We start from the raw sequence: 23,913 nt of genomic DNA, 5'->3' as shown, positions 1-23,913 counted from the left end.
CAAATAAAGGAACACAGGAACATTCAAGTGTTCCTTTGATATTTTCCAGTTTTCATCACCAGCTTTGAATAGGGAAGAAATCTGACAATAAGTAAAAGAACACTGCCATGCAGTGGTGTTCCATTATATGTTTCACCAACATATCACCCGTTAAAACTTAACACATGACAATGTTCTGTCCCACACATTGCAGACCGTTTCTATGGACATTCATATACAAGTGAAATATTTCGATCTGTTTACATTGTTAAGACTGAACATTCCTAAATCAAAAAAGAGATTGCCATCAATAAAGAGATTGCCATCAGTAAAGCGATTGCTAACCTTGAAGAGTGATTGCCATAAATATAGAGATTGCTAACCTTGAAGAGGGATTGCCATTAGTATAGACATTGCCATCCATAAAGAGATTGCCATCCATAAAGAGATTGCTAACCTTGAAGAGGGATTGCCATCCATAAAGAGATTGCCATCTATAAAGAGATTACCATCCATGTTGAGGGATTGCTGTCCATATAGAGATTACTGTTTATAATGATATTATCATCCATAAAGAGATTGCCGTCCATTTAGATTACCATCCATAAAGAGATTACAAACAATAGAAAGTACAAAATTGCCGTGGGTGTGTGTTAAACTTATAATCAGAATGTCTCACAAGTGATCTTTGTGCTAAGACTCTTCTGAGCATCAACATTCATGTTTAGGAGATACAATCACCTTAACACTAGCTGCTTTGTGGAATGGGGTGATTATTATGCAAGTACTCAAACTGCCCCTGTGTTGTCTTTGGAGAGGGATCTGCAGGTGTGTTTCGTCACGTCCTAGGTTATTGTTGGTCACATGTGGAACGTTGCAGGTAGGTGTGTATGCTGTTTCTGTCATGGTGTCATAGACGACATGTTTGTGTGGTGATCTAGGGTGAGGATCTGCTCTGCCATGGCATCACAGTAATGCATCATCACATAATGCTTTATTCGTTAATACACAGTTGGTGAAGTTAGGTGCAATGTTTGATGGTTTGGATATGTCTGAAACTTGTTTTAAATCTTGATAAGATTGTGTGCAATATGCATTAAAAACAGCCAAAAATAAGCCCTAAATTTCTAAAACTGATTAAGCTAATTTTCTGTTGCTGAAAATGAATGGGCACAGTTGCGTGGTATATTTCCCAGAATATGAACATGTTGGTATTTCTGAAATGCCAGTTACAAACCGAGTATACAATGTTTCCTTTCACTTTATATAGCATCATGTGGAAACAGATTCTACTGCTCTATCCAAGAAGAGCTATGTGCAAACTTAAGAGTCAGTTAATGTGGAAAAAATCATAACAAAATCTTGTACCAATCTTCCTTGTATACTTGGCGACATTTATTTGACAGATCCATCATCGCCCACAGGATCATTTCTCAGTGTTATTTCTGGTCCTTTGAGTTATTTCGATAGCCATTTCACAATACATGTTCATTCTGGCTCACTCTCACATGAGATCGCTCATGTACGTTTCTTAATAAGGATATTAATATCTGGCCTAGGTAGGGACCTGCAATTTAGTTAGATAAAATTATCATCTTTGGGATTGTGTTTTGTGTAGGTGTCCTTGGTTTGTATCAACAACTATCAAATATGTCACTTGTAGCCAACTCTGCTGTACCGGTGGTCTTTATAATTGAGTCTGAACCAGACTATCCAATGATCAATAGCATGAGCATCAATGTACACAACGGAGATACAATGATGTGTCAACCTAGTCAGTGATCGCTGTAGTCACCTCTTATGACAAGCATGGGTTACTGAAGATCTGTTCTAACCCAGATCTTCACATTGTTTCCCAATTGCTTAGATTGATGCACATGCTGTTGATCACTTTTATCACAAGTATTTACAAGCCGCCACCATATAGCTGGTATATTGCTGAGTGCAACTAAACTCACTCACTCCTGCCGTACAAACATTGAATATTGTATATGACAGTTTTGACCCCACACATTATGCAGACAGTGACTATTGTATATGTCGGTTGTAGTCGCCTTGTCATATACAGTGATTATTGTATTTATTACTCACCCATGAAAGATACTGCTGTGTAACATTTTTATGACAATATCATACTAGTGTAATACTGCTAGACATATGACATGATAGTGGTTACAGTTGTGACGTCACAATGTTTTGCCTCTGTTGCAATGGTGTTAGACTTTGTTTATCTCTCACAAAGCTGACAGTAACCATAATATTGTCATTTTCTATCAATTCATGTTTCTAGTTTAATAAACTGAATACTAAATTTGCGTCTGTGAAATAACATTTTAATATAAACTCATGAAAGATTTAGTAACAAACTCGCAATTACTTGTTTGATACCAAATCATATAGTATCTTCTATACATCTATCATGGTGATCTGTTGTTATACACTGACTAGTGTATATATCAGTTGGTGAATACTGATTTTTAGGTTTGAACTAAAAATCTGACACTAGGATTTTGGGTCCATGATACAAACTCATTTCAAGATGAGGTGGAGTGTGAACTAACTACATGAAATTGTAGCAGAAACATAATGTGTGGAGTGTTTCATAAAACTAGACAAGTGTTATCATACATGCTGAAACCTATTACAGAAGCGTTGTTCATTTGAAGAAATACAGTATGCAGGGCCACAGAGCCATGACATATGATGATGCTATTTGCCTAAAGGCAGTAGTATATGTTTAGGGTGAAGCCTATTAGAGAACTGCTGCTTATTAGAGGAAATACATGCAGAGTCACAGAACCATGACATATGATGAAACTATTTGCCTAAAGGAAGATATAAATTGATACTATTTGCCTAAAGGCTGTATATGTTTAAGGTCATGTGATGTTGGTTGTCTGACAAGTGAGCACCAACCAGCGAGGAGTGTTGAATATTACAGCAGTTATACATATGGTTAGATTCTGCTTAAGGCAGCTGACACATCTACACCAAGTGGCATCAACTCTGTAATGTCAGGACACTTCATTTTCCATGATTTGTGTAGTGTGGGAAGTTTTCATCTGAAAATTCAGCTCAGTAGTTTAAAAAAGTATAGATTTTAATTTCATATATGTTCTGTTCTTTAAAATATGAAGGGATGAACACAAAATAAATGTTTGGGTTGTAGGAGAACAACTTAGAGTTACCTCCCTTTGGTTGTGGCCCCAGGTGTGTTATGATTGGTAAAAATTTGTTGTGTTTGTGAGGTCTTCAGTTGAGTAATTGTAATTTCTAATTGTATTCTAATTTAGTAAACTTAGCCTCTGTACTTTTCGTTACACTCCACTACTGAGTCTAACAAAACCTTATGGGAGGTCACATCAGGTAACCCTTGAGATTGACCAATCAGAACATTTCTTACCAAATCGTGAAAGTGGACATTTGTACTTACAGTTGTAACTTTTTGTCTCGAAAAGATTCATACCCGAACGAGTCTGAATGCTATTGAGCGTACAATCGCTTCCGAGTGATGCACACAGAGCACGTTACAACCATGACAACGATGAATAAACAGACACTGAAAATAGTGTTTTTGGCAATACTGAAAGATGTCATCTTGCGGAAATATTAGCTAATGGTTACCATGTCAACAGAACCACAAGGCGTATATACTGCAGGTGAAATAACAGTGTTATGTGCAGATCTTTTGCTTGTTGAGAGATCTGTGTCAGCAACCTGAATATTTTGTAAGTCCCTCCGATCCCTAAGTAGTTGTCTGATTGGTTTGTTTTGTTTTGGTATATGTGAACTTAGTGTGGCTGGCCTTCCATTATCTCTAATCCCAGGTTCATGGAAACAGAGAACCTTACTGGCAGCTTCTACATTTAGGGTGTCATTGGATTGTTGACCGACTCTTGGCATTTCAAGGTAACTAACAAACCACTTTTGCATATCTTGATTGTATGCTGTGTGAAGGGTCTTAATATCATTTAAGATACAGTGGTTTCAATGAAATCCTTTGCTCATTTCTGTCTTAATCTGTTACAGGTGTATGTACTAATTTCAAGTTGTGGTTTCCGTACAGCTTTATAACTACTCATGCATTTATTTTCAGTACAAAGGTCGGTGGTATGTCAAACTAGTTTGTTCTATTACTTCGGTTTATGTGGATGTGACATTTCAACATAAGAACTGAAATTTTGAGCATTATCAGTAACATGATATTTGTGAAAGAAGTAGAGACAAAATGAAATATGACAAGTTTGTGTAAAGTGTGGAAATTATTGGTCTTTGATCAGTACAAACTGATTATTTTTAACGTGTCTGTTGTTGCATTGGGTAAATGTCATGGTATTTGAAATCTGATGTATAGCTGTTAGTATTAGGAAGAAGACAACAGATTTGTTGTTTGGGAAACTGACTCATCTGACATTTGGGACAAGTAGCACACATAGACTGACACTGTTCCAAGATGGTGCCTGCCACACAAATACTGAAATGACAGGGAAAGACTTTTTTTGAAATTCAGATATTCGACTTAGAAAGGTTTATGTCAATGCAGTCACTTCTGTGATACAGTACACATAGTAATATAACAGAAGTAGATTATCCTTACTCAGACTATCATCAGTGTTCAGAAAATTTATGTTCCAGGTTAATGAAATCGCATCAGAAAATGAAAATTCTTTGTCTCTAAGCTACTTTTAGTGCTTGAAATAAATTTTGTATGTGATACATGCTTAGGACTATTGAATAAGGTTATTGATGTTTTGAATTAGTGTTATTTATTTTATGAAAGTGATTTATTGTGTTAGAGCTAGAATGTGTGTCATTGAGTGCTGTGTCTACATCCATACTGTGTTGAGAGTCCACCTGTCAGGGGCACCTGTTACATACCTACATTGATCTACTCCAAAACCTTTCTACTCCTGGACAACAGGTACCTGAAAACTACCCATGATAACAGGAAATCCTACATTAACTATAATTTTGTGTAATATATGGGTAGTTGAAGTGGCTCGTATCTTGAATTGAATAGTGTCCATCCACCGAGAAGTGTGGCACAAAGATGGGTGTATTATGTAGGTAATTGAAGTTGTCGTAGACCTAACAGCACCTGACCCAGACCAGCATCCTATTCTCACATAGCTAGCATTCCACTGGAAATTGATTTTGTGATATGTGAATATAGTCATTATAACCATAGGGACTATTACTGTTTATTTCATGTTGCCTTCTGTAAATCTGTCTGTTAAAACTGGGATTGGTTGTGGTTTGATTTTTGGCCTGTATTTGTGAAATCCAGACATGCCAAGATGATGAGTGTGTTCAAAGTTGGCAATTGAAAGGACATGACTGATAATGAGATCATACTGAAGTGTAAAACGCATGGCTATCTTGTATCTCTATCACCTGTAAATATACCAGTCCAAATTTGATAGGGATATATTATATGTAACATTCATTCGTATACAAGTACCATTTCAGGTGTATACTTGTATTTATATGGAATGGCATCGGTGTTTATCGTAATCAAATCCTGAGTAGTACAGAATCTTGTAGCTGCAGTAGAAATGAATCAGAACAAGGTGTCAGCCTAAATGGTGATAACAAAAAAGTGCAGTCACTTAGACCTGAAGTGGAAATAGCCACTGGGGTACTTTTAACATCAGTGTGATGCCTGTATTTGAAGTTAGGTGTCAGAAACTGACACCTATTCACCCAGATATAAAACAGTTTAGGTGTCGGAGATGAGGCCATGATTGTTTAGTGTAAGGGAAAACCATGTTTCATCTCCGAGATCCAACAATCTGCGGTTGAGCTATGAATAAACATATTGTCAGTTGACCTCTGACCAGCATTGTTGAACAACTCATGACAGACAGGTACTCTAATAAATTCTTTGAAGGCAAGATTGAGCTGGCAACACCTTCTGGTTTAGCACAGCTTCTTTGTGGTTGAATCTTGATGGCCTGAAGCCCAGAGCTGACGTGTTGGATAAAGGTATGGATGCTATATGTGGGTTACAAGTTTTTTATTGACTGGGGTCTTGTAACATTGTTCAAGTGGTCTTACAAAGAAACTACAAGCTGTGATGTGAACTGAGAGGACCTGGAGAGGTCATTGGTGAATTGGAAGGGAACTAAAGAATGAAAGACACTCTCCAACCTATGTAGAAGACTTCAACAGTTCTGATATATTTGTCATGTTTACATAATGACTCCTTGCATATTGTACAACACAACTAGGCAAATTAGGTGTTGGACTATCCTTCAAGTTTTACATGTGAAACATGGCACAGGCCACATGCTTCTTTCTACCTAGGACACCACAGATTGGTATTCAGTTCAATACACAAGGCAGCAGGTATGTCTGAAAGTTGCAATCATGTCAGAGCTGTGAGCTTCAGGATCGGGTTGAGGTGAATAGAATAGCCTTCCAAGGCAAACATATCACTCTAGTCAAACTTGAAATCCAATTTGTGAAGTGACCTGAAAAGTGCCTCAAGGATGTGTTTAATTTTAGAATTCATAGATTAAATTGTAATCCGGGAAGAAAGTAGCAGATTTAAGGAAAGGGGCTTAGAACAGTTCCAGGCCTGATCTGTCTGCAAATACACAGTTAGCCGACGGCATACAACAATGCCCTCGTATTGTTCTCAACTATAATGCAGGGTTGGGTAATGTCATCACAGGATAGACTTAGGGCTAGGCAGTCAACGGTCAGTCCAGGCACTGCATAGGTAGGTAAAGCTTGTCACTGTTTTCACTGGAGTGTAATCCTCCATTGTAAGGCTTGCATTGTCTGTGCAAGTAGGTGTAGAGGTTTCCTGTTAAAGTCTTGCAGGCCTGTGGGGCATACCCAGCAGGTGAAACGCTCTGATCTCTGGTGGGAAATTACTGAAGTATTTATTAAGGAGGTTGCTGTATGGTTTGGGGGGAAAAACAATGATGGACAAATGAGTCTTGATTGGTTGGTGTGTGGTCATTGTACAGCAAGCATATCTCACTGTGCAACAAGTGTATCTGAGTACATTCTGATGTTTCGAGGTGTTCTGAAATATTATGAATTAAATTTGCTTAAATATTTTTAAGAGTCATTAAAGTCTTGAGGCATGCAAGTTTTGAAGAGTGCATGTACTGCCCATGTTTTTTTTCTGTCAGTGTTGACTTTAGCCTTTCGATATCGACTAATGTTGGTCAAAATGATGTACAAGTTGGAGAGAGGTTGGAAATATGTCGGCATGTTCCATGTGCAAGTAACAGGTATGTCATCCAATCCACTGGAAGTGTCTCACCACCTCTACCACCGTCTTTATCTTCCCAGACAGACAGACAGACAGACAGATAGACAGGTATTTTGTTTGCATCTTATCACTGTAAATCTTTAAAAAAATATTTGTGTACATAAAACTTGAAAATAACATTTAGAAAGTGATACAGTGCCGCTCATATTGAGTTATTATGAGAAACAGTAAAAATCATATACAAGCAGGCATTTATACATACACAAATGCGACAGGTCATCTAGTATTAAAAAGCTGGTTTGGGAAGTGAGATAGAACTCATGTTTTAAAGGGCTCATATTGTTTTTTGTAGTTTGATATTGGGGGGCCACTCTAGCTGTAACATTTGTTAATAGGACATTTCTTCAATCCTTATCCACTCCACGTCTGTCTGGCCTTGTAACCCTGTGTGTCAACAAGTGCTCACTCACGGCTGCTCTCCACTCAGACTGGTGCCCTCGGACAGTGGTCAGTGTAATTACTTCAAGGTACCCAGATAATGTTTGTGGTGAAGATTACTGGACTGACTTCAGTAATGAGTAGTTTCCATTTCTGTACATAGACTGCATTCAGCTGCAGTTTCCTCTCTAGTGTCATTATAATGCTCAGGGTAGACCTTGATCAGACAGTATGTCACAGACTTCAGTAGAGTTAGTAGGATGGGGACAAAGTATGTTACATTGTATCATATCCAGACATGGCACACAGTCATCCTCGAGGCAATAGCAATCACTGTAATTAATAGATGAAGAACACAAAGCGCATCTGTTAGCAAGTTTAACACTGCAAGTGTTATGAAGTCTTCAGGCATTTAGACACTGGAAGTACGTAAAGACATGATGTATAACAACATTTTTGTTCTTATCATATGCATGCTGATGTATTTACAGAGGGTTGGATTAATATATATGCTGTATACAAATTACCCTGCATGTAAAATGTGTACCGTATAACACTAATTAAGAAGCTGTCTAATTGATACCTTGAGCATTAGTGACAGGGATAATTATCTGAATCCTAATCTGTGTTAGATAATCCTAGAGCTTCTGTTCAGCGAGGCGAATAACGAGGTCTTGCTAGTGAGCTTGGGAAACACTCAGGAAACTTGCTTCAGTTATCTCCACATGGAGAATTCCCACTTGTGACAAGCACCCAACCACCTACCCTCTAGAAGGCTCAGAGTTTCCATTACCTCATGGTGGATGATCTAGTGGAGAGTTCCCATTGAACTGAAGCACTCACCCTCAGCTCTCCAGTACATGAGGAAGTATTTTACCTCCAGCATTGGAGAGCTTCAAAGAGTTACTGCGAGGCACAGAGTTTGGATTTCCTGCTAGATAACACACACTGATGGATAGGACGACTGACTGACTCCCGCAGACCTTGACAGCAAATTACACCATCAAATATTCTGTCAGAGTGAAAAGACATTTGTGGTATGCTGGCAGAGTTGTATGTGTCTGGTCCTGGCTTGAGGTTGATGTAAAAACTTTGACACATTCATCAGGAACTGGTTTTAACAAGGAGTATCGGGCATATTGTATAGCAGGGCTTCTACAGAAAATGGAACACGCTATGAAGCCTCGATCGGGGAATATATTTCTGCAGGTAAGAAAAGAATGAGTTTTGTTTATTATAGTCTGATCATAGTGGGTGAACAATATTGTGTTCCTTCAGGTTTGAATCTGGGATCTATGGGAACAGAAACTGTAAACAGATTTGCTAATTATGAATAAGTTGAAATCTTTAAGTAACTATAGATGAAGGGAGACTGATTTCTTCATGACACCCTTATCATCTGATATAGATATATGAGCCCATTTAAATAGATTTGGATTTGCTATTGTATATCATTTACACCTATGTCAATATATGAACCATGACAGGTGAAGGTGATCAGTCTGTATTTGTATTGAAATACAAGTACATCATATATATTTACAGGAATGTGTACAAAGTAGGGACTATACCTGTGCAGGTGTGTGTAGTAACTAGTGACAGGACCTATACATGTACCTGTAGGGTTTGGATCTGTACAGGTGTGTGTAGAAAGTAGGGACTAGAGTTGTACATAATAGAGTCTGAATTTGTTAAATCCTGCATCACATTCTGTTGTAGTTTCCTCCTGGATATAACAGCAAAAAAAGTAGATTTTTCTGTGTATCTATTTCTTGGAAATTTTCTCTCTGCCTAGTGTTAGACACTGGATGCTTATCATTAGACTTGTACTTGTACAAAGGAAAGGTCTTTGCAATATGTAGGCACTTAAAGCTTTACCTCCAAACAGTTTATTATATGACTGTTTTTACACTGACATAAAATAGTTTGTCTTGAAACATGAAACATTTTATTGGAACCCACTGAATACTTAACTTATTTAACACTGAACTAAAGAATTATATGAATGATACGATGAAAAATCTTTTTTGAATACAATACCATTTCATATTCAAATTTTACCATTCCCAACTCAATTGGTAGCATGAAGTTAAGAGATCTTGTTTCTAGATAACATGATATACTGTTACCAATGGGGTATGAGACCCCACCCGAGCCCTTCCAGTGTAGGGGAACTGTAGGTCTAATAACTATCTCCGTATCCCCCAGTCACCCTGTTGTCTTATGTCAGTCAGGTACCTGACCCTTGCGGAATGTGCAGGTAAATTTCAGGTGTCAGTCTTCCCAGCAGAGATTAGGTAAGTGAGTGTGGGAGTTGAATACAGAGTGAGTCTCTTGAATAGCTGTCATTAACATGTTACACCCGGCTTGCGTGACTTCGTATCCGCACCTTGAGTGGCACGTTACGTTGAACGGAAAGTTGACTGGTCAAGGTAGGGTCAGAGATTGGTTGAGGCTTCTGACTTCTGTATCTCTGTAGTGTGATGTTGATGGGACACTGTGTAATGGTTGAACTTTTCATAGGATAATGTCATGGTTGTATGAACTGTCACCTTTGTACTGGTGTTCATCTTTGTGCTGGGTGGTTGTGCATGGAGGATATCACCACTGATGACTGCCAGGACAATCCTTCATCTTGTATTCTGTTTTCTGTTTGAATTATGAAGTTTGGAGCAGTTCTTTTCTCATGTTCCTTCTTGAAAACAATTTTTTTTTTCTGGATAGTGGACTTACCATCATTTCATCGTATTTTGATCAGTACATGGGCCGTAACAGACATTAATGTAATCTCTGACCTAGTATATTTATCTAATTTTACAGCAGTATCATAGAGGAAACCTTAGATATTGCCTTATACATTGTACCTTCATGGGGAATCAAACTCAAGTATTTTCTGTAGCAAGTGAAAGCTTTCACCACTCACCTACTCAAGTGACTGTGACAGAAGCTGATTTGGTGAAATACTTATCTGCTTTGTAACATACAGCATTAGTTACCTGTAATTAGACTGGAATATCACTGTTTAGGAGAAAATACCAACTGAAATATGGAACATTTTTTGTTAATACTCGTTTGACTTGCGTAGCAGCTACCAGTCAGAAAAACATAATCATTATATTGACCAGTCTGTAGGGTCACCAGTCTGTTTGTGTCTCTTTGTTGTAGTGTGTAGATTTCTGGATTCCTGTGTGCAATGAGAATGTAGGATTTCTGGCAGATGTGGCTGGAGGTAACTAAAGTATCAAGTAATATCATTAATTATCTTGAGTTACCTGTCTCAACAAAGCCAGCATAAACACACCACTCCATACGGTGAGTAAGTAGGATTCTATCCTATGCCAGCAGGGAGCACCAGAAATGTCCTTTATAAATTATAGCAAGGGGGAACTGTTCCTGACACATTGCCTGTGAGTAAGTGGGATTCTACTCTGTGCCAGCCACACCACTGCTGAGGCCAACATAGTCAGTCTCACAGTCCCTGAACCATGTTATTTTCCCTGCTGCCTCGCCCTCTTTGCAATGCTAAGTCCCTAAATGAAGCTAGTCTAGATTTCCTCAGTTTGTAAATCTCTTGTCTCCCTGGGCTCCTTTTCATTTTAAACGGGTTTGTTCGTTTGTCAAAATTTTATATATTCAGAGACTAAGCATTAGTCTAGGGACACCTGAAATTTCCTTTATAGATTGTTGTGTGAGGGGAACTGTCTGTGAGACACTATCTCACATCGCGACTCTGTGTCCGCTGATTAGGGTTGCAGCAATGTGACAGTATTGACAGGCTTCGTTAGACTGGGTTTGAATCATCCCAGAGAGAACTATAATCTGAGTCATTAGTTTGAGAAGGGCCCTAACGTTTGTTTGTGGAGGAGACATAACTATGAAAGGTTTTGTGTATTGAGGGTGTTGCGAGTATCATGAGGGTGTTTAATGTTAGCCAAACACAGGTAATCCTTTCCACGGAGAGCCTTCCGCTGTGTGTAGCTGGCAGCACATCTCAGATGCCAGGTCATCGTAGTCTGTGATGGAATAACAACAGACTTTCTTTATTGTGATACTGTATCCTACATTGTCATACATCCCTGTACTGTCACACGGTATACTTCATTGTAATACAAGATTATTCATTGTAATACACTATCCTTAATCGTAGTACACCTCCATTCATTGTAATACACCATACTTAATCGTAGTACACCTCTATTCATTGTAATACACCATCCTTAATCGTAGTACACTTCCGTTGATTGCAATACACCATTCTTAATTGTAGTACACATCTATTCATTGTAATACACCATCCTTAATCGTAGTACACTTCCGTTGATTGCAATACACCATCCTTAATCGTAGTACACTTCCGTTGATTGCAATACACCATTCTTAATTGTAGTACACCTCTATTCATTGTAATACACCATCCTTAATCGTAGTACACTTCCGTTGATTGCAATACACCATTCTTAATTGTAGTACACATCTATTCATTGTAATACACCATCCTTAATCGTAGTACACTTCCGTTGATTGCAATACACCATCCTTAATTGTAGTACACCTCTATTCATTGTAATACACCATCCTTAATCGTAGTACACTTCCGTTGATTGCAATACACCATTCTTAATTGTAGTACACCTCTATTCATTGTAATACACCATACTTAATCGTAGTACACCTCTATTCATTGTAATACACCATCCTTAATCGTAGTACACTTCCGTTGATTGCAATACACCATTCTTAATTGTAGTACACATCTATTCATTGTAATACACCATCCTTAATCGTAGTACACTTCCGTTGATTGCAATACACCATACTTAATTGTAGTACACCTCTATTCATTGTAATACACCATCCTTAATCGTAGTACACTTCCGTTGATTGCAATACACCATTCTTAATTGTAGTACACCTCTATTCATTGTAATACACCATCCTTAATCGTAGTACACTTCCGTTGATTGCAATACACCATTCTTAATTGTAGTACACATCTATTCATTGTAATACACCATCCTTAATCGTAGTACACTTCCGTTGATTGCAATACACCATCCTTAATTGTAGTACACCTCTATTCATTGTAATACACCATCCTTAATCGTAGTACACTTCCGTTGATTGTAATACACCATTCTTAATTGTAGTACACATCTATTCATTGTAATACACCATCCTTAATCGTAGTACACTTCCGTTGATTGCAATACACCATTCTTAATTGTAGTACACCTCTATTCATTGTAATACACTATCCTTAATCGTAGTACACCTCTATTCATTGTAATACACCATCCTTAATCGTAGTACACTTCCGTTGATTGTAATACACCATTCTTAATTGTAGTACACCTCTATTCATTGTAATACACCATCCTTAATCGTAGTACACTTCCGTTGATTGCAATACACCATTCTTAATTGTAGTACACATCTATTCATTGTAATACACCATCCTTAATCGTAGTACACTTCCGTTGATTGCAATACATCATCCTTAATTGTAGTACACCTCTATTCATTGTAATACACCATCCTTAATCGTAGTACACTTCCGTTGATTGCAATACACCATTCTTAATTGTAGTACACATCTATTCATTGTAATACACCATCCTTAATCGTAGTACACTTCCGTTGATTGCAATACACCATCCTTAATTGTAGTACACCTCTATTCATTGTAATACACTATCCTTAATCGTAGTACACTTCCGTTGATTGCAATACACCATCCTTAATCGTAGTACACTTCCGTTGATTGCAATACACCATTCTTAATTGTAGTACACCTCTATTCATTGTAATACACCATCCTTAATCGTAGTACACTTCCGTTGATTGCAATACACCATCCTTAATCGTAGTACACTTCCGTTGATTGCAATACACCATACTTAATTGTAGTACACCTCTATTAATTGTAATACACCATCCTTAATCGTAGTACACTTCCGTTGATTGTAATACACCATTCTTAATTGTAGTACACCTCTATTCATTGTAATACACCATCCTTAATCGTAGTACACTTCCGTTGATTGCAATACACCATTCTTAATTGTAGTACACATCTATTCATTGTAATACACCATCCTTAATCGTAGTACACTTCCGTTGATTGCAATACATCATCCTTAATTGTAGTACACCTCTATTCATTGTAATACACCATCCTTAATCGTAGTACACTTCCGTTGATTGCAATACACCATTCTTAATTGTAGTACACATCTATTCATTGTAATACACCATCCTTAATCGTAGTACACTTCCGTTGATTGCAATACACCATCCTTAATTGTAGTACACCTCTATTCATTGTAATACACTATCCTTAATCGTAGTACACTTCCGTTGATTGCAATACACCATCCTTAATCGTAGTACACTTCCGTTGATTGCAATACACCATTCTTAATTGTAGTACACCTCTATTCATTGTAATACACCATCCTTAATCGTAGTACACTTCCGTTGATTGCAATACACCATCCTTAATCGTAGTACACTTCCGTTGATTGCAATACACCATACTTAATTGTAGTACACCTCTATTGATTGTAATACACCATCCTTAATCGTAGTACACTTCCGTTGATTGCAATACACCATTCTTAATTGTAGTACACATCTATTCATTGTAATACACCATCCTTAATCGTAGTACACTTCCGTTGATTGCAATACACCATCCTTAATCGTAGTACACTTCCGTTGATTGCAATACACCATACTTAATTGTAGTACACCTCTATTAATTGTAATACACCATCCTTAATCGTAGTACACTTCCGTTGATTGTAATACACCATTCTTAATTGTAGTACACCTCTATTCATTGTAATACACCATCCTTAATCGTAGTACACTTCCGTTGATTGCAATACACCATTCTTAATTGTAGTACACATCTATTCATTGTAATACACCATCCTTAATCGTAGTACACTTCCGTTGATTGCAATACATCATCCTTAATTGTAGTACACCTCTATTCATTGTAATACACCATCCTTAATCGTAGTACACTTCCGTTGATTGCAATACACCATTCTTAATTGTAGTACACATCTATTCATTGTAATACACCATCCTTAATCGTAGTACACTTCCGTTGATTGCAATACACCATCCTTAATTGTAGTACACCTCTATTCATTGTAATACACTATCCTTAATCGTAGTACACTTCCGTTGATTGCAATACACCATCCTTAATCGTAGTACACTTCCGTTGATTGCAATACACCATTCTTAATTGTAGTACACCTCTATTCATTGTAATACACCATCCTTAATCGTAGTACACTTCCGTTGATTGCAATACACCATCCTTAATCGTAGTACACTTCCGTTGATTGCAATACACCATACTTAATTGTAGTACACCTCTATTAATTGTAATACACCATCCTTAATCGTAGTACACTTCCGTTGATTGCAATACACCATTCTTAATTGTAGTACACCTCTATTCATTGTAATACACCATCCTTAATCGTAGTACACTTCCGTTGATTGCAATACACCATCCTTAATTGTAGTACACCTCTATTCATTGTAATACACCATCCTTAATCGTAGTACACTTCCGTTGATTGTAATACACCATTCTTAATTGTAGTACACCTCTATTCATTGTAATACACCATCCTTAATCGTAGTACACTTCCGTTGATTGCAATACACCATTCTTAATTGTAGTACACATCTATTCATTGTAATACACCATCCTTAATCGTAGTACACTTCCGTTGATTGCAATACACCATCCTTAATCGTAGTACACTTCCGTTGATTGCAATACACCATCCTTAATTGTAGTACACCTCTATTCATTGTAATACACCATCCTTAATCGTAGTACACTTCCGTTGATTGCAATACACCATCCTTAATTGTAGTACACCTCTATTAATTGTAATACACCATCCTTAATCGTAGTACACTTCCGTTGATTGCAATACACCATCCTTAATCGTAGTACACTTCCGTTGATTGCAATACACCATCCTTAATCGTAGTACACTTCCGTTGATTGCAATACACCATTCTTAATTGTAGTACACCTCTATTCATTGTAATACACCATCCTTAATCGTAGTACACTTCCGTTGATTGCAATACACCATTCTTAATTGTAGTACACCTCTATTCCTTGTAATACACCATCCTTAATCGTAGTACACTTCCGTTGATTGCAATACACCATTCTTAATTGTAGTACACCTCTATTCCTTGTAATACACCATCCTTAATCGTAGTACACTTCCGTTGATTGCAATACACCATTCTTAATTGTAGTACACCTCTATTCATTGTAATACACCATCCTTAATCGTAGTACACCTCTATTCATTGTAATACACCATCCTTAATCGTAGTACACCTCCATTCATTGTAATACACCATACTTAATCGTAGTACACCTCTATTCATTGTAATACACCATCCTTAATCGTAGTACACTTCCGTTGATTGCAATACACCATCCTTAATTGTAGTACACCTCTATTCATTGTAATACACTATCCTTAATCGTAGTACACTTCCGTTGATTGCAATACACCATCCTTAATTGTAGTACACCTCTATTCATTGTAATACACCATCCTTAATCGTAGTACACTTCCGTTGATTGCAATACACCATCCTTAATTGTAGTAAACCTCTATTCATTGTAATACACTATCCTTCATTGTAATACACCTCTATTCATCATAATATACCCCCATCATGATTGTGTTAATTCCTTTGGTGAAACTGACACTAATACTTTAGTGTCCATCCTCTCTTGTTGACAGTAGGGTAGCACAGTAGATAGCGTTTCTCCTGGCATGCACAAGGGTCTTGTTTCAATGCCTAGTCATAAGACTTTAATGTTTTCTGGTAAAGAATGAACTAATTCATTCACAGCACATAAACCTTTTTTCCTAACTTCCTGATTTATTGTTGAACTGTCCATGCAGTGATGAACTTGCTCACTGTCAGTACCTTGTCACTCCTCACAGTCACCTGGAATTAGAGGCAGCAGGTTACTTCGACTCCATTTCATCCGTCAAGGTATAGAAATACCCATAATTTTTTATGGAACATAAAAATACTTTCCTTTGAAATTAGTCTCTGAAGCTAGGATGTTTCATGTTGATAAAAGCCCAGTGCAGGGATTTCATGTTTATTGATGGAGGTCGATTGAACTTGATGCTGATTCATCAATACTGAAGCAGTAACCCCGGACTTGTGAATGTCTCTGCCCTTTGATCAGTGAGAACTGCTGGCTGCTGTAGGAGAGCTTTCAGAAATGCCTTTTGAAGATGGATTAATGTATTTTGTGCTTGACATTATGTGTCTCCTTTTATCTTGGATGGAAGTTTTACCGTTACTTGTAAGTGTATAAACCATTGAGTGTTTAACCTTATTCCTATGTGAGTGGTTGAGTAGTTGCTTATACATATTAGTGTATCTAATACGACAAGGATTATGGATAATATCTTCTTTGACGTATTCTATATTTTTAGGGCTTCTTCTTGTTAGGTCAGATGATAGTGCGTCAGCTACATGAAATGTTGGGCATATCAGTTGTTTTTCCTTCTGCCATCGTTAGGAAATTGTTTTAAAAAATATAATTTTCTTCCCTCTATGATGAAAATGTTTTGAAAAATAGAATTTGAAATGTGTCAAAGCCATTATGTGTTATGTTGTATCAGGTAGAGTGCATATATATTTTCTTCTGGAAAACATAATCAGAAACTTTAATGTATTGTCCAGTGTGATAACCTACTGCGGGTGATGAGAAAATATGAATTTGATTGTTGTTACATGGGACAATCTTTGAGGGAAGAGGGGAGGAGGACTTGGTAGGACAGGAGGAGATAATGAGAGAGAAGTGCGTCGTAGGTATTCAACATTTAAGTCTGCAAATATTTGTTGGCTTTTATTTCATCTGTTTTCCTGTATACTGGGAATATATATAACACCACTAGGGATTACAGCTTATGGCCTCTCAAGTTCTGGTACCTGAACATGGGTTGTATTGAAAGTGTTAATCCAGGCACCTGTAATGTGAGACCTGTAAATATGCTTATATGAGCTTTCATAGTAATGTCTGATGTTCATGAATGTGGTTTTATTGAGAACATTAATATACCAGGCAGTTTACTTTCAGTGATCATATAAATACATCTCATAAAGAAACAGTTAACACACTAACCCAGTATGAAATCTGAGATATCTTGACTAAATATATAGGGACAGGGAGCTGTTCAAGCAGACAGGGCAATAAATATTACAGTAATGGTCTAATGGGTGTTGTCCCCACTTTCTGAGAGGCCCATGAAGATGTGCCATTAATGTGGGATTCTCGACATTCTCTGACTATTTAGAGAGCTGATTAATCTTGGAAAGGAGCAGTAATGTCCAGGTATCGTGTGCCATCTTGGGATCTAATTACACAATGTCAACACTGATGTAACTCACTCCAACCCCTTCAATAAGCCGCCAGGTAAGATGTGGTACCTGTAAACTTGCACAGGTGTGTTGTCGGAGTAGGGTTGTGGTGGACATTTTTCGATGCTGAGAATGTTTTCTTCGCGACATTACATTACCAACTTGTTTTGTCTGTAACAGTGGGGAAACTGCTTAAAGGTAAGTGTCAGCTTGTGGCACATGAAAGTTGAGTTTGATTCCAACAAGGAGACTTGTGCAATTTTTCATGACCAACAGACCCTAGCCAGCTTATTCACCCACTAACTGCTGCTTCAAATTAGTCATGTGCATTTTACAAAGCTAGAAATGTCAGAGGTGTCTATCCAACATTTTGGTCTGCTACACCATTGCAGTGGTGAAGTTTTAGTGATTGTGACATGTGTCCCAGAGAATAATATGTTGCACGCTCCTACCTCACACATCATGAGAAGGAAGTCCCAGATATATTGCAAGAAACAGTAACCTGGACAGGTGTGACAGAACGTGATGCCATCATTATTCATCTGGAGCATTACAGGTGTGTTGGACAGGTGTTATTGACATAAGTGGTCTAATGACTGATGTGAGCTGTTATTGATTTATTAGTGCATATGGTGACTGCTTTTTATCTGTCAACCACAGACAAGGTTCATACAGTGTTTTATTAATTATTAATTTATCAAAGTACAGAGGTAAGATAATTTTCTGAGATGTTACCCTTACAAAATCTGGAGTTATGAAGTCTCATTATACTTCTGTTATAAAAGGTTATGGAATATTTTGACTATGTATCTACATTCTAGTGTCATTTTGTAAACTTTAATGACAACATGTGAACACTTGTTTCTATTACAAATATCGTGACATTAGTACTTTAAGGTGAAAATGAAACAGATAGAGAAATTTTCATTTATGATAGCTATTTACCATCTTGCAGTATTTTTCAAAACTGAAGGAGTATAGATGTTTTCCCAAGTGTACCCTTATTGCATATTCTGACTGAATATATTTGGAATGTAGGAGAGGCCTCCATTCATCACAGTGTCAAGCAGGCATAATCTTGTGTTCTCATGAGGTGTCAGGCAGAGAAACATGCTGACTCGGTGTGTTTTCATACAGACATTGTTCACGTGATGCATTGGGTAAACAGGTAGTCCTGCAGGGCTCCTCCATGTCATTCACGTCACAGGTAACAGGTTGACTGACTGCTGACTCGTTTGCAGTGAATATAGTGGAATAATCATGTTATGTTTATTTAATCTAATATTTGTAACTCTATTTTAGCTTTCATGGTTTCCCACAATGTGGCCCTTCAGTGTCTAAACAGTACTGGCTAGCGACCAGTTATCACCATTTTTAAGCGTTTTTTAACAATTTGCTCCATTATTTCTTAACATAATGAAATAAAATTTGTTTGATGATAGATCAGCTATTCGACAATGTTTTCTGCTTGTTTACAGTGGCCGATCGTGTTTCTCCGAAACGCGATCAACTGGAAGCACTTTAGTGTAGATTGTGCTTTCCCAACAACTAACAAGACCAGTTATCGCCATTTCCGAATCTTTTATGTTATTCAACTAATTTGAAGTAAACTTGGTAATAAAACTATTGCGTTTCAAACCTTGACATATTGTAGAAACTTTATGATTGGAATTTGTTTTAAAAAATAATTTAAAGACCAAAACTCACTCTCATTGTGGATGTTGACAGATGCTGATATAAGCTGATGGGAAAACGGAGATGTCATGACGGGGTTGAACTTATCAAACTTGACATTTTGAGTAGTTGTTTGCAATTTTGGCAATGTTTGTTTTCTCGGGGAAAAAATGAAAAGATGAAGGTGAAAACTCACAGTTATATTTTGTCAGTATCGTCTGCATGGTATCTGTCGAGTCCATGAAACGGAGATGGAAATTTGGGTCAATTCAAAGTTACGTGATCGACTGTTGGCATTATGGGTATGTTCAGGCAAATTAAAATCTGAACTTTTTATGGACTGAATTGTCAAATCATAGATTCACAACACACCCTTGATGATTTTCTTTCAATTTCATGTCAACACACTATGGTCACGTGACATACCCCGATGTGTTTGGGTCTCGTCTTCTGAGGGATTCATATTTGTAACGTGTACAACCTAAAATACTCATAGTAATTTTAACCATTGTAACCAGTGGGTTTTTGGATGTGTCAATGTGTGAAATACTGCGGAAGTACAAGTAAAGCTGTCTGCGATAACTGGTACCCGGCGATAACTGGTCGCTAGCCAGTACATTTTATCCTAGATGAATATTGGTTGATCCATCTCCAGAGCACTTCACCCTGTTCTTGCCACTTATCTTGCATACAATTTAAATTAGATATTATGTATCCTAAAGGCAATAATCATATGAATAAGTTTTCCATATATGTGTGAACTAACCCATCACAACTCAAGGTTCATTTCCTTCATGTACTGCCATAAGTTACCAACAACAGGTAGGCAACAGCATTATGAAAGAAAAAGGAAAAAAAGTGGTCCTTAGTTCATTTGAGTAAAATAACATGTTGCCTTAGACAAACCTGTCTGTATATGGTCCTGCATTACACACCACAAATTATAGCATATATTTTTTGTATGAATGAGACAAGTATTTTTATGAGAATTATGTAACACAGTTGAAACCCTCTGCTTGATTGTGCAAGTGGTGCCATCACCCAACAGACTATTTGTACAGCAGGGATCTCAGCATGTCTAGGGCACTTTTATAGTTTTTAGATTTAGATTTGATCTTGCTTCCAGGTAGCATGGCTTATGTTCTCAACTGCCTTTTTATTGTTGACAGTATGGAAAACTTCAGATATTTGTCAAGAGTTAAGCTACTTTTATTTAAACACTCTCAGATGTATGATTATAGATCTTATTTGCGCATGTCAGTCATGGTAGTATGAACATTGTCAGTTCAGTTGTAAAACATCCATAACTTGCTGGGTTGGGATTATTGCTGGGAAGTATCTACTACAGCTTTAGTGAGATGTGTTGAATATTATTAACCGGTGAAGTCTTGTGATGGAATTGTTCTGACAGTTCAAGGGGCAGGGGCCATCATGTCATTAGAGATTGCCCCAGTTTGCTGTGCAGTTGGATCCTTTGGTCAAGAAGACTAATGTGGGTTCGAATCCATGTTCACATTGTTATATTTCTGAGTTTGTCAGCACCATACATGCTCGTGGTTCATCAAAGTAAAGTTCAGAAACCAGCATCATTTAAAGCTTTCCCTATCCAGTACCGTGTGTCTACCCTCATACAAAGGGAACTAAACCCAGAACACTGACAGCTGATGATTCGGATGATGATGAGTGATATTTTTTCTTGTGGAAATAATAGTTTTTATTAGAGTATTGTTATTCCATCTGCAGGAAATATATTAGATCATAGACCTAATGTCTCAAAATCATTGTGCCACTTTAACGGGTGATGTGTTTCTTTGTGAAGTAGGTAAAAATACCCATGCCTCAGGGTGTTCAAAACACTGCCTCCCTCACAAGACAAGAAATACACCCTGAAGAAATGTATGTGACAATTCTAAAATGGCCACACACGAGATGCATTGATCAGGAATAAGTTGAGCTTCAGTAACTCTCTAAATCTTCACAGGTATGTAATTGAATCTTACTCTCTACTGGTGATGATACAGCTTAGATTGGTGGCCAGATGTTTGATGGGGTGTGTAGGATAAAATGTTTATGGTTGAAGGACTTCAATCGGTTTCCAAGCGTGATGTCCCACTTACGCTGAGAGTGAAGAGCTACTGGGTCTACATGGAACTCTTGACAGTGGGTCCATCCAGGGTTGTTGACATTGGGTCCATCAATGGCTGGTGATATTGGGTCCATCCAGGGTTGTTGATACTGATACAGTGTCCAAACAGATTTGTTATTGTTAGGTCCACCACAAGCTATTAGACACAGGATCCAACCAGGGTTGTTGTCATTAGGTCCTCCACAAGCTATTAGACATAGGATCCAACCAGGGTTGTTGTCATTAGGTCCACCCAATTCTCTTAGATATAGATCCAACCAGGGTTGTCAGTCACTGGATCCAACCGTGGTTGGATATGCTCGGGTCTGAGACGACCAGTTAATGTAGGCATGCTTGCTTTCCAATTGGTTCGTTCTGCATTGATGCTTGGAAATATTGAATCTGCTTGTGAAGCATTGAAGCATGCTGTTGTACACAAGGCTGTCAGTGTTGGGTGGGACCTCCAGCCAGGTCTGTCCACACAGGCAGACAAGAAGAAATTGGGCAGTGGAGGGAGCCATCACAGTCTGTGTCTAACTATAGGTGTACACATCACGCTCCACAAGGAGCTCTTATCTGTATAATGGTTTAGAAATTGTGGTTTTAGCATTGTCATCACAGAGGACCATCTATTCATGTAAAATAACCTGACCTCTGTGACCTTGACCAATGGGGATGATCATCCAAGTTTTATCAGATGTAACCTGCAAGTCAGCATTTATGTTTGATGTATACAAAGTGTCTGCATTTTTATTGCACAGTATACACTACATGAATAAGATGAAAATGTTATTTATGGTCTCGAGAGCACTTTGCTGGCCTAGAAGGCTGTACATATGGATCATTTCCCATCACTGATGTGAGTCGCACCATGAGTATTCACTCACGTTTTTAATGTTAGGTATATGTTTTTGTATGTTTTGGCTACTTACAGAGCAAAGTGTTGAATAAATTTGTGTGTTTTAATGTTTGTGATATCATGTTGATAAGTTCATGATATTTTTACAGGTTTTTCCTGTTCTTTTCTTTTTTATGTTATATTTTTTAATCATTGCATTGGTTGTTCATGTTATTTTGTCGTTATTCTTCCAACTATCCCTCAGAACATTATGTTATGTGCTTGAGGTCCTTATGTCCTGGACTGCAGCATCTTCCCTGTACTGTACACAGATTTCTGATTGTAGCCCAATCTTGGAGCTCAAGGAGCTTGTTGATTCTTACCATTTGAACTGAATACTAAGTGTGGAGATTTTATTATTTCAGGACCTGTCTCTGGCCACCATGTCCACTGACGATGTTCCCAAGTGGGTGTCACAGTGGGCTGCCTTGGCGAAGCAGCGAGCACTGAAGAAATCTCAGAGTTTAGATCTGGAGGAAGGTTGGTTCTGCCAGAATGATAAGTCTTAATAAATGGTGTTTGCTTCTCAAGTCAACCAAAGTTTGTTTAGAAATATGAATTTTTGATGAAAGTTTCACTAATATTTCACTAGTCCATTTGAGAAAGTCAATTGTGGGTTTTAGTAATGGAAATTTGAGTTATAATGAACAAATAAATCTCAGGCTTAGTCAAAGTGTTTTTTCTCATAATTTTAGAGTCAAATTCAGGCTATATTCTGTTTCACTGCTGGATGCCTGCTGTGAACAGTGTCAAGTCTCCAGCTTGCTATACTAGCAATACTCCTGTCAGTAGCTCACACCCTACAATGGTTTACTGGTTACTCAATCATGGGAAAATCTTTAAACCTGCTCTGAATCTTTCTTACATTACCTATATCCCCTTTGTCCACAGATAAGTATACCCTAAGCTTTTCAATATTAGTTTGGAAACAACTTTTGTTTTGATGAATATAGAGTTCAAATGCTGGTGAGACATTAAAGGTTTATTCCATAATGTAGATTGGTAGTGACTGTAGAGCTTACAATACTCACATCTATTCACTTTGTCCCTATTCATATGAAGTCAGTGGGGTGCAAGCAGAGTACACTCATCCAGAAGCCATGGACAATGAGATGCTTCACT

The 23,913-nt window shown here is 37.7% G+C and overlaps 1 protein-coding gene across 9 annotated transcripts in view; it reads left to right on the top strand.

The window, feature by feature from the left end:
* Positions 1–23,913, top strand: part of LOC137293890 (centrosomal protein of 170 kDa-like) — a 167,593-nt gene that overhangs the window by 133,679 nt on the left and 10,001 nt on the right. For all 9 annotated transcript variants that reach the window (XM_067824678.1, XM_067824680.1, XM_067824679.1 and 6 more), the window contains one exon: positions 23,157–23,271. In XM_067824678.1, coding sequence (XP_067680779.1) covers positions 23,157–23,271 — 115 coding nt within the window. The remainder of the gene's footprint in view (positions 1–23,156; positions 23,272–23,913) is intronic.

This window comes from Haliotis asinina, chromosome 8, assembly GCF_037392515.1.
Source record: "Haliotis asinina isolate JCU_RB_2024 chromosome 8, JCU_Hal_asi_v2, whole genome shotgun sequence".
In the NCBI taxonomy this organism is placed as follows: domain Eukaryota; kingdom Metazoa; phylum Mollusca; class Gastropoda; order Lepetellida; family Haliotidae; genus Haliotis; species Haliotis asinina.
Note: the sequence above shows the minus strand (reverse complement) of the source record. Positions and strands in the feature narration are given on the sequence as shown.